This window comes from Bactrocera neohumeralis, chromosome 4 (genome assembly GCF_024586455.1).
Source record: "Bactrocera neohumeralis isolate Rockhampton chromosome 4, APGP_CSIRO_Bneo_wtdbg2-racon-allhic-juicebox.fasta_v2, whole genome shotgun sequence".
In the NCBI taxonomy this organism is placed as follows: Eukaryota; Metazoa; Arthropoda; class Insecta; order Diptera; family Tephritidae; genus Bactrocera; species Bactrocera neohumeralis.
In genome coordinates, this window is record NC_065921.1 from 43,372,166 (window position 1) to 43,384,212 (window position 12,047).

The following is a 12,047-nucleotide window of genomic DNA, read 5'->3' on the forward strand; positions in this document are numbered from 1 at the left end:
TAAAACACGTGTGCTACCGAGAGAGAGTTGTTAAGGACTATAAAACAAAGAAAAGCAGCCTACCTAGGACACATTATGAGGCACTCTAAGCATAAGCTCCTACAAATAATTATCCAAGGAAAAATCGAAGGAAAACGGGGTATTGGCCGTAAACAACTTTCGTGGTTTCGAAACATTCGACAATGGGCAGGAATCCAGAACATTGGCAACCTTATAGATGTGGCGAGAGATAGAGAGAAATATGCTGCGATAATTCAAAATCTGTGATATTTTTATTTTTTTTTTCTTTCAATATACAATATATAGTATATATTTAACATGTAAACAATACATTATTATATTAATATTAAGCTTATTAATATTGTACATATTATTAAATGTTATATGATCACCAATATTCGAATACGAATTGGCAAATAAAGAAGAAAGAAGTGCTACCGAGACACATTTTAACTAAAAATAAAATTGTTAATAAAAAAATTAAGAGACTTTGTTGGAGAAATTGTATATATATTTTGAGAAAAAGATGTCCAAAAAAATTTAAATAAAAAGCAAAATTAATTTAATTATTAATTAATATTTATTTTGACGCCTTCAAAGTAATCCCCAGATGTAATACACTTATGCCAACGATTTTTCCAGCCCTCGAAACGCTTTTCATAAGCACCTTTTGGGATGGCCTCCAGTGAATTTCGTTTTATCTCCCCGATCGACTGAAATCTGGTGCCACGAAGCACCAATTTCAGTTTGAAGAATAAGAAAAATTGACACGGAGCCAAATCTGGTGAATACGGTGGTTGATCGATGGTATTCATTGCGTTTTGGCTTTTAAATTCGGTCACAATCGTGGCTCGATGCGACGGTGCATTATCATCGTGTAAAATCCATGAATTCTTCTTCCACAATTCCCTCTTTTTTGGACGGATGTTCTCACGCAAACGGCTCAATACGGTCAAACAGAATTCCTTGTTGACCGTCTGTCCCTTCGGAGCAAATTCATGATGTACCAATCCACGAATATCGAAAAAATTATGAACATGATCTTGATTTTTGAGCGGATTTGGCGTGAGTTTTTTGGTGTCGGATAGTTTTTTTTCCTCCTTTCTGATGATTGTTGACTTGTTTGCATGTCAAATGCTCTCCACAAAAGTGGGATCGGAGCTAGCACGATCAAGCATGTCCAAAGAGATCTGTTTACGGTATTTTTTTTTGGAAAAAAAATCAGCATTATCGGAACAAGTCGAGCAAGAACGCGTTTCATACCCAAAATATTCACCAAAACTGTCTGAACGGACTCGCGAGATATGTCGAACTCTCTGGCTATTTTTCTAACACTTGCCCGACAATTTTAAGGCATATATTTCGCTTATTTAATATTTTCATCAGTTGAAGACGTCGAAGGTCGTCCAGAACGAGGCATGTCTTCAACGATCTCTCGACCGTCTTTGAAGGCTTTGTACCACTCGTGGGCTTGTGTTTTTGATAAAACTGCATCAATTTCCGGGTGCTTTTTGTCACAATGTATATAAAGCTTATAGCACTTATAACAATTATTAGTTCAATTCAAAACTATGCCTGTTTTGACAAATTGACGACAACTACTAAGCAACTCGTTACTCTCACTGCTGGGTAAATATATATATGTATGTATATATTGTTTGTGTGTATATATATACTATATATTGTGTTTGTAAGCGCAGCTAGTAGGAAATTGTTTATAGGCATATTTGAGTGCGCTTACAAATATTGTTTGCCGGCACCGTCTTGACTTGGTCAGTCGGAGAAGACAGCTGCAGCAATTCGGTTCGTTTGGGTTGCAGCAATTTTTTTAAGTCGTGATCTCATTTTAATTTTTTTTCCACAAATCATTTGATTTCTAATTTGTGAAAAACGTGTGTGTTTGCTGTGGACGCAAGAATTATACTTATAAATATATACATATAAATAATCGGCCGTGTTAATTTGCATTAAAGAGAACTGGTGAGTGAAATATTGCCTGCATGCAATTAAAATAACTTTAGATACAATTTTGATGTAAATGTAAAATAATATACTCGCCAGCCAAAGCCGAAATGCGAATAAGTAGCGATTGTTTGTAGGCGCTGCAGTGATTTTGCTTCACCTTCCTAGGGAACCATTTGATCTTTAAAAGTGTATATTCATATGTACATACTTATGTATGTACTTTCTATTTTGCTCTTGACATTGTTCACATGTATTTTTGGTAGAATTTCAATCTGGCCGTCCAGCCGTTCCGATTGCGAAACGTAGAAACCTCTCGCTCCCAGTCGACTATAAAAGTCCGGTGAGTGAGTTGCTCTCTCATAACCAACGACAGGAGAGTTGATCGTCTCTTAATCTCTGCTTTCACTGTTTGTTGATCACTTGTAATCAAATAAATAACGTTACATCATTGTTTACATTTGTTGTTTTTTTATATAATCGAAATGAAAAGTCATCACTTGTGTTTAATTAGAATGAAAGCTAATAAAAAAAACATTTATTGTAATTAACTCATGTATTTTCCACAATATTTTTGATTTTGAATTATTATTTAATTGCGCATCAACTCAACACATTTCACTCTTTGTAATTAAGAAGATGAGGTAAATTTTTGGTTTAAGGAAATTTTCTAAATATTTTTTTATTATTTCAAATGTTTCAGAATTTATTGATTTATAATATAAAGCGTTTTTGGTAAATTAAAAATTTTGTAAATTAATTTTTAATATTACGATATATTACATGTTAGTTGTTGTTGTTGTAGTGGCAGAAAATATTTTTGAAGTAATCTTTGTATTTAATTAAATACTTATTATAAAAATAATTTATTTCTTTTTTTTAAATAAAATACCAGTTACTGAATTTTTTAATTTAATGGTTATACATTTTTTAAATTTTGTTAAATTTTTGCACTATTTTTTAAATATTTTATTATAATTTTAAAAATTATTTATTTAACCCATTTTTAAAAAATGGTTCATAAATTTATTAAGTAACTATTTTTAAATACTTTTTTTGTTAATTTAAAAAATCATAATTTTTATAATTAAAAGAAAAAATAAAAATATTGAAAAAATTTGTTAAATTTATTAATAAAATTAATTTTTTATGAATTAAAAAAAAATATGATTACAAAATGTATAATTTTAAAGTATTTTATAAATACATATTATATTTTATAAATTTTAAAATTCTATAAAAATAAATTTTACGAATTAAAAAAAATATTATTATTCAAAATGTATTTTTTTTATTATTTTATAAATATGTATTATATTTTACAGTTTTTAAAATTTTATTTTAAAAAAATTCAAATTTTTGTTTTATTTATTAAATAAATTTGTTTATAATTTTAAAAATTTTCATTTAACCCGTTTTTAAAAAAATTTGTGAAACTCATTAATTAGAGTAGGTATTTTGTTAATATATATTTTTTTTGATTCAAAAATAACAATTTTTATGACAAAAAAAATTTTAACCAAAAAACAAATTGTTTAAATAGAATTTTTAAATAAAATTATTACAAAAATTGCTGTTTTTTTATTTTATAAATTAAAAAATTTTAAATTAAACAAAATGCATAATTTTAAAATAATTTTTTTATTTATATTATAGTTTTCTTATTTAAATTACAAGTGTTTATAATTTATTTATTTTTTTTTTAATGTAGTTTTTCTACATGTAGTTTATTTGATCATATTTTTAAGCAACCTAAATCACTTTTTATATTAAAACGTATAATAATTTTATATATAAAATCTTGAAACTTTTTTTTTATTTATTTATCCTTATAACTCAATTAATACGTTTTTTTCTTTCATTAAATATAAAAAAATCTATTTTTCTTTCTACGTTAATTCTTCCCATAGCGATGGCGGAACCTTCGCCCGGCCACTTGTTGCTGTTGCTTGGCCTTTGTTGCACACTGGTGCAAGCCAGTTACCCACTCAAAATACTAGGTTTATTTCCACACCCAGGCATTAGTCACTTCCACTTCTTCCACCCCGTTATGCGGGGCTTGGCCGAGAAGGGTCATGATGTTACGGTGTTAAGCCATTTTCCCGATAAAAATCCACCGCCAGGATACAAAGATCTGTCATTAACAGGCGATTTGTTGGATTCCGTAGACGTGCAGGTAAGTCAAAGAGAAAGCTTACTTGAATGAATGAGAAACCAGTCTTCCCCGCACGAGAAACAGTCTTTAATTGCTTACTAACGATGACAGTGCAAAATTTTCGTTATAAATGTTTTCATATGTTGTTTATATGTTTTGTTTATTTTTGAGATTCTCTTTTGTATGTAGCTTCTGATCTTTTAATGGCTATACTATAGTCTTTCTCCGCCCAACAAACTTCGTTGAGTAGATGTCGCAAAAGAGAGACCTGACAACGCAGCTGAGAACCCTGCATATTCATCAAAAGCTTCATTACAAACATATTCAAAAAAGCTTCCGATACTTGGATATATGAATATTAAGACTTAGCTGTCCAACAATCTAGCGAATATCACTCGAAAAACGAGCCGAAATCGAAAAAACCAAAATTTGCTGAAAGCGCCGATGGGATGACCTCCCACTCTTTGACATTTTTTTTTGAAGATTATCTCTCTCGCGGCTACATCTCAGATGGTCTATCCGTTGAGTCCAAGCATTCGAGCTCAAGCATTTCGAATGGTAACTGGTTCCAAGGCCTGCTTTGAAGCGGGATGTCCGCATAGACTTCAGACTTTACATATCCCCACAGGAAAAAGTCTAGCCCTGTGATACCACACGATCTTGGTGGTCAATAGACCGGCATAAAACGTGAAATTATCTACTCACCGAAGTATTATCTCAATAAATCCATTGATGCGATATGTGGGAAGTGACGCCATCTTGTTGAAACTAAATGTCGTCGAGATCACGAGCTTCAATTTCAGACATCAAATAGTCGGGTATCATTGAAAATTACGTTCTCACCGGCATCATTTTTGAAGAAATATCGACCGATGATTCCACCGGCCCACAAACCACACCACTTTCACTTTCATACGTCAGTCCGAGTTACTGCGAACGGAGACGAATCGACTCTTCACGGTCTTCGTGTACACTCTCAGCTACGGTTGCTATATTTTCTTCACTGCGTGCTGGACGTGGTCTATTCGGTCGAATATTATCCAATAATGAATGCTGGGTCTCAAGCTGATGGTGTTGGAATAGTACGATTATGTTGACCATAAGTTGAGCGAAGCGCGCGAAACACATTTTTTTACAGAACGTGAATTTTCGTAATAAAGTTGAGCGATTCTTAAACGTTGTTCATGCGTAAATCTTTCTATGATGAAATGCTAAACAATACTGAGCAAAAATAATATGACAGCTTGACACGACTCACGCATGATCTGTCAAAAAAGGCTATTGGAAAAGGCACCTTGGATTACCCGTTATAACAAGTGTATTAAAAATTAGACTAAGCGTAGTTAGTCCGAGTCAAAATTGATCATTGCCACTTATAAGCAAGTATTGGAATTATTAAATTGATTTCAGAAAGTCGATTGAATAACATAATCAGCGTGAGAGGTCTTTAAATTGGGAAGAACTGGACTCTTTTGGCCTGGACATATATACATACATACTTATGTACGTCCTAAACGAACAATCAGTCGATTAAGTGTAACACCGATTGTTGCAGAAAATTGAATTCGTTCCTGAGATATAGGTTTTCACCCAAAGGTGAGCGGAACTACGTCCGTTGCCCAAATTTGGTATTGGCTTCTATAAAACTCATTCATACTGTCTCGAGTGTGCTTTTGAAGGAGTGTTTGCGGAGAATTTTTAAAATCTAGATGTTTTTCTCTCACGATAAAGGTGAATACCGAAGTTCGGGTTTTTGTGACTAAAAAAAATGAGAAATTATAAATGAAACCAACGTACTCACATCTTATGTTTGCAGTTGTTTAGCTTTAATATGATTCTTTATGTTTCAGTACTTCGAAGCGCAACACTTCTACAATCGCTTCATGGAATTTTATATGCTTAACCACTTTGGGAAGAACGACTGCAATGCCACGTTGCATTCCGAAGCTTTGGCACAGGTATTGCGAGAGCGGCAACATTACGATGTGGTCATCATTGAGCAATTCAATAGCGATTGCATGGCAGCGGTGGCGCATCAACTCAATGCGCCATTTATAGGGATGGTCAGGTGAGCAAAGTTTCTTTTTATATTTTAACTAAAAGATCGCCAATTGAATTTATAATAATTGATTATTTGAAAAACCTAAATTTGTAGTTCTGCTATGTTGCCTTGGCATTACGAACGCGTGGGCGTGCCCATGGTGACCTCAGTTATGCCAACATTATTTTTGGGAGAATCCGAGGACATGACATTCGGCGCTCGTCTTGCCAACTGGTTCACCCATCACGCCATGCGATTCCTTTACGAGTGAGTATCAACTATTAACTGGGTTGAAATAATACTTTTATAAATAAGCAATGAATTACCAGTAATTTCAACACGCCCGCTATCGATGGCATGGTACGCGAAAAATTCGGACCAAATACCCCCTCGGTTGGCGAATTGGCGAAGAAAACATCAATGTTATTCGTCAATCAGCATTTCTCATTGAGCGGTGTCAAACCGTTGCCACCGTCCGTTCTCGATCTCGGCGGCATGCACATACAGAAGTCCAAGCCGCTCGATGCCGAGCTGCAAAAGTTCATCGATGGTGCCGAACATGGTGTGGTCTTCATTAGTTGGGGTTCTATGCTACGCGCCGACACTTTGCCGCCCGCTAAACGTGAGGCTATCGTACGTGCTGTGAAGCAACTCAAACAACGGGTGATTTGGAAATGGGAAAACACCACCCTGGAGGACAAGCCGGATAATCTGTATATTAGCAAGTGGTTGCCACAACGTGATATACTCTGTCATCCGAATGTAAAGGCGTTCTTATCGCATGGCGGTCTTATGGGTACTTCGGAGGCGGCTTACTGTGGTGTACCAGTAGTGGTCACACCCATGTTTGCTGATCAGTTTTTGAATTCAGCGGCGTTACAATACCGTGGTATGGGTGTGGAGATGAAATATCACGATATCACTGAGAATACAGTTCTGAGCTCGATAAGAGAGGTGTTAAAGAAAGAGTAAGTGAAATGAGTGCTAGAGAGAGGGTGCTGTTTTCTATATTTTTCTTTTTGCAGATATATGGATAACGCCAAAGCGGTTTCGTCCTCCTACAAAAATCGTCCGCAGAGCGCACTCGAGACTGCCATCTGGTGGGTGGAATATGTCGGCAAAACCAAGGGTGCGCCACTCATTAAAGCTCACGCCGTGCATGTATCACGCTTCGTTTACCACTCATGGGATATTTATCTATTCCTTGTGGCCATTTTATTGATATCGGTTGTGAGCTGGACCTTTATATGCACTAGGCTGTGGTCGCGGCGTCCAAAGGCCGTTAAACAAAAGTCAAATTGAACAATGAGGTGAGGATTTCAGATGGAGAGAATTAGTTCAATAAAATTTAGATAAGAAATTTTAATTTGAGCACTTTATGTGTTCTCTCAAATACATTAGTTAACTAGTAGCTATAATTCATAACTGATTTTAATCAATTAATTCATGTAGCCATCACAATTAGCGTAATTTAGTTCAAAAGGAGCGTGAAAGAAGAGATAAAAATTTAAAAATTAATAAGTAAATCAACATAAAATCCAATTTGTTTAAATATAGTTAAATTAAAAAAGTAAATAAATAAAAATTATTCACAAAAAAATTCGCGAAAAATCATTTATTTTTACCGAAAGCACTACAAAAATTATCCCTGATTTGAGAAAAAAATGTCGTTATTTTTACATAAAGAGTCACTTTCAAATAGAGAGTTGCTATAAAACTTCGAGAAGTAACAAAAAATATGTATGGCCCTTTTTTATAAAAAAATAATAATTTACCTGTTAACTGTTATTTTATTAAAAGTTATAGTCTATATAATTAAATGATGTATGTATATATGTATGTAGAAGTATCCATACCTGTAATTAGAAAGAAATTGTATTAAAAAGTTGTTACAGAGTACACTTTCACAAATAATTCTAGTTTTGAAAGGTATATTCCATTAGTTTTGAACAATAAATGCCACAATTTTAAAACGATGAAAGACGAGGCGGCCGTATGCGGAAATGATTATAATATTGGATAGTCTAAAAAGTCTTTTCGTATTTCTAACTTTAACTTATTATATTTTATATTTATAATGAACTTTAATGAACTAAATATGTACCATTTTCATTTCGGCAGGTAACTGGCGAATGACACGCGTGATGTTTTACTCCTAGGTCTGAATCGAAGCGGGATTGTCCGCATAGATCGTGAGCTATCACACCGTTAGAATTATTCCTGTGGGGTTATGTAAAGTCTAAAGTCTATACGGTCAATTCAGCCTTGGAATAAAACATCACGCGTGCCAGTTACCAGTCGAAATGTTCGAACAAATTATCGAAAATTGGATTCAAGGGATGGACCATCTAAGACCAACATTTGAAAGAGATAATCTTCAAAAAATAAATGCCAAAGAATGTTCTTTCGAATGGTAATATACATTCTCCATTAAATTTGAAGTTTCTGTGTTTTTCTATAAAAAAAACAGGAACCTAAAAATTGATCACCCTTTACAAACTATCGAATTATGAAAGAATCGAGGCACAGCGAGTAACGAAAAACTACACAAAGAGAAGATTAATTGATTAAAAAGGCCATCCAAACTGATCTCAAAGGCTCTTTCAATCAAATACAGAAGCAGTTTTGTTTGCCAGTTAGCCCACGAACATAAAAGACGAGCTTTTGAGACCTGCTTGTTATGCCGGATGTAGAAGGTGTCATGAATTCAGATATTATAAACAGATTCGAAACAGAATTTGTATCGGTTTCGGGCGTCACGAAAACCAAGTTTTTGGAAAAAAAAAATCCAGATATTTAAAGATATTAGCTTAACAAAACGTAATTTAACACCCAAAAGTATTTATTCATTCGATAAATGTTATCTCTTAAAATCTTCCTTTAATTCGGAACTTATTAAAAACTTTAATAAGATTGCTTCCAAATATTCTCATTTGCAAATTTAATCACATTAGTAAACAGCTGCTTCGAATATTGGTTTTGCGTATGTTGGAAAAGACGAAAATCTAATCAGATTCTGTGACACCATTAAAATCAGAATTGGTTTGCAATTCTGACATCTAAGAACACCCCTGAATATGTCGTGTCTTCTCGAGACGATGTCAAGTGGCTTGGAAATAGATATAATTAAGTTCGAGTACTTTTGGTCATGAATAGAACGTTCAATACTGACTTCTAAAGCTTTTCTAGACACTGGCTTATTGCTAAACACCAATGACTTCAAATAATTCCACCAGAAATAGTCTAATGGTATTAAATCACAATTTCATGGTGACCATTTGAAGTTACGATTTCGATAATCGAAACTCCAAACTTTTCTATAATAATTCGGTTGTTGCACGTGCCGTGTGGCACGTAGCTTCTTTTTGTTAGGACCAGATGTTGTCAAGATTAACTTTTCCAATTGCGGCCAAAAACAAGTTGGCTTTCATCGATCTATACCGTTTTCCATTGACATCAACGCTGCCACCAACTTCCTTTAGTAGTAGTAGTAGTATGTAGTAGTACGATGATTCAACCAGATCAAAAACTACAACAAACTGTCCAAACTGTCAATTTAGGGGTATGTAATGGCTGTTCATGAATAATTTGCGGATTTACTTCGACCAGAATCGACAGTTGTTATTTTTAAGAAATCATATCACTCTTATTGAAAAACCCTGTACACTTTTTTCACGTATAGATTGTCAAATAAGCATACTGCCACCGCCTGGTTTAGTGTGTGCTGTGGAATATATAATTTCCTATCCAAAACTTAGAACAATCTGTAGCTCGACAATATTTTTCCTGTTATATATCGCACACTTATTACAAAAGAGTCAGAACTCAAAAAATTTCAAAATCTTAATTTTTCGATATTTCAATTCGTAATAAACTTATGGTATCTAAGTTTTCAAGAAATACCAAAAATTTAGTTAAAAAAATATATGAGGCAACGTAGGTAAGATGTAGATGTAAACAAATAAATGTCAACAAAACTTAAACAGCTGATTTTACGAGACCGCTCAGTGCGCCCGAGAGACATAAAACAATTCGAAAGTATGATATCAAAGAAAGAGAGTTTCTTTTCTCTATACAGTTTATATGATTTCAAAAGAGAATGTTAAACCGAAAGGCTTATACATACATACATATATACACATAAAGAAATTTGTAAGTTTTATACTCTCAAAACGCAGAATATCTCAAACATACAATATGAAAATATGAATTAATATAAAATTATTTGTGCATAAATTATATAAAATAACATTTATTTAGTTGTTGCAAAATGTGCAACTATGCACCCTTGGTGTCTACTTACCTGGAAAAGAAGAAGTATTGTAACGCAACTGCTATAAATATTGCACAAACATAATTATTGAACGCTGAAAAACAAATTACGAAGCATAAACGCTCCTTATTGTTTATTGAATTGTTTAATTCTGCTGGAAACCACAACTAAAATATTAAAAACAGATTTCACACCGTCTCAATGCAATTGCACAACTCGTTAAATAGAAAACATGGATTAAAATTTTAAAACATATTATGGAAATTTAATTTAAAAATAAAGATCCACAAAATGGCATTTTAATTTTTAATAAATTTAAACGTTTATTTTTTATGTTAATTTTGGCGAAATGAACATCGCGGATTCACGTGAGATACGTTTTGTTATTGTTTTATATGTTGACCGTTGCGAGCGGCGCTCATAAACCGTTTATTATTTTGATGCAAACGTTTTTTTTTCCTCTACTCTCTTTTCTAATAAGTTGAACACTGCGCTTACAGCTGATTTTGCTTGGCCACTTTGTTTTTATTATTTCATGGCGTTGTTGTTGGCGCTGCAATGCAGGAAAAAATGATAGCGAACATATGCGAATGCACAAGTGAAAAGAAAATTGCAATACATCGATTTTTCACCGCCGATTTACAAAAAAACTTATTGTTACTTTACTCCAAGCTTTTCTAAAATTTTTAAAATATTAACAACTAAAAACTATTTAGCTATCTCATTAGGTTTTTTGTGTATAAAATACTGTATTTAAAGCTGCAAAATACTTCAAGTAGCCACAACACATACACCGGTGCATCACGAAGAGCCTTCATGGCCGACGAAGCACCTAATTGATTTTTCTTTAAATTTTGCCGAAAGCTTTTTCAACGCTGATAATAACGGTTTGATCGATTAAACATTTTGTCAGTTATCATTTTACTCAAAAAGGCAGCTAACTTTTAAAAACTAAAGAATTGTTACCGCTGGAAGAAATTTTTTTGCATTATCACACAATCTCTAAGCCCATTTCCATGCACCGCTTTCCAAGCGTTTCACCTTCTATACAATAAAGATTGTTAAATTAAGCAAGTTACACTGTAATTAACGCACACTATGCCATTCTGCTTCTGCCGTAGTGCCTTCAACAAAACCTAGACGATGTGCAACCTGCAGCCCTAGCGCTCATGCTACGTACTGTGCTCACTGTTACACATATGATTTTCCTTTGCCCAACTGCACACAAAATTCAACTTTAATGTTTTATTGTTAATTTTATTTGTTTTCCACCAAATTTCAATTAACTTCACAAAACCACTTGATAAATTCCCGACTAACCAACCAACCAACGACGCTCGCAATTTTTATGCAAAACAATTCTTTCCAATTCGATTTCAGCCGGCGTACTATGGTTTGCAAAAATCAATTCTCTAGCAGCTGGCAATGCCGTTGGTAAGAGTAGAGAGTGGTGAAAATCTTGAAATGAGTGTAGCATGTTGCCGTATTTAATTTGTGTTCATTGAAACGCTGTGGTATTTTGGCAACAGAATTAAAGCAAGATTTACGTCAAGTCGACACGAAACAAAGTATTTAAATATGTACATTTCGCTAAAATATATACAAGTATGTGCATG

The 12,047-nt window shown here is 33.6% G+C and overlaps 1 protein-coding gene and 1 long non-coding RNA gene across 3 annotated transcripts in view; one reads left to right on the plus strand and one right to left on the minus strand.

Moving 5' to 3' along the window:
- LOC126757120 (uncharacterized) overlaps positions 1-11,810 on the minus strand; it is a 54,817-nt gene extending 43,007 nt beyond the window's left edge. Inside the window, exons 1-2 of the long non-coding RNA XR_007666691.1 lie at positions 11,527-11,810; positions 10,462-10,598 (exon numbers count right to left, since the gene is read on the minus strand). This is a non-coding gene — a long non-coding RNA (uncharacterized LOC126757120). The remainder of the gene's footprint in view (positions 1-10,461; positions 10,599-11,526) is intronic.
- On the plus strand, positions 1,782-8,599 carry LOC126757094 (UDP-glucosyltransferase 2-like). 2 transcript variants are annotated; one of them, XM_050470709.1, is made up of 6 exons: positions 1,782-1,980; positions 3,873-4,138; positions 5,968-6,185; positions 6,273-6,425; positions 6,488-7,126; positions 7,184-8,599. In XM_050470709.1, the coding sequence occupies exons 2-6, from the start codon at positions 3,875-3,877 to the stop codon at positions 7,458-7,460; spliced, it is 1,551 nt and encodes a 516-aa protein (XP_050326666.1). In that variant the 5' UTR covers positions 1,782-1,980; positions 3,873-3,874; the 3' UTR covers positions 7,461-8,599. The 2 variants fall into 2 exon arrangements, with proteins under 2 accessions (XP_050326666.1, XP_050326667.1); XM_050470710.1 differs by lacking the exon at positions 1,782-1,980 and adding an exon at positions 2,543-2,606.
- Positions 11,811-12,047: the final 237 nt, after the last annotated feature.

What these genes read in the sequence shown, in the direction of transcription:
- LOC126757094 (XM_050470709.1), top strand. Translation starts at nt 3,875, where the DNA reads ATGGCGGAACCTTCGCCCGGCCACTTGTTGCTGTTGCTTGGCCTTTGT. An exon ending in TGGATTCCGTAGACGTGCAG is followed by an intron (nt 4,139 to 5,967) that starts GTAAGTCAAAGA and finishes TTTATGTTTCAG; the next exon opens with TACTTCGAAGCGCAACACTT. An exon ending in CCATTTATAGGGATGGTCAG is followed by an intron (nt 6,186 to 6,272) that starts GTGAGCAAAGTT and finishes CTAAATTTGTAG; the next exon opens with TTCTGCTATGTTGCCTTGGC.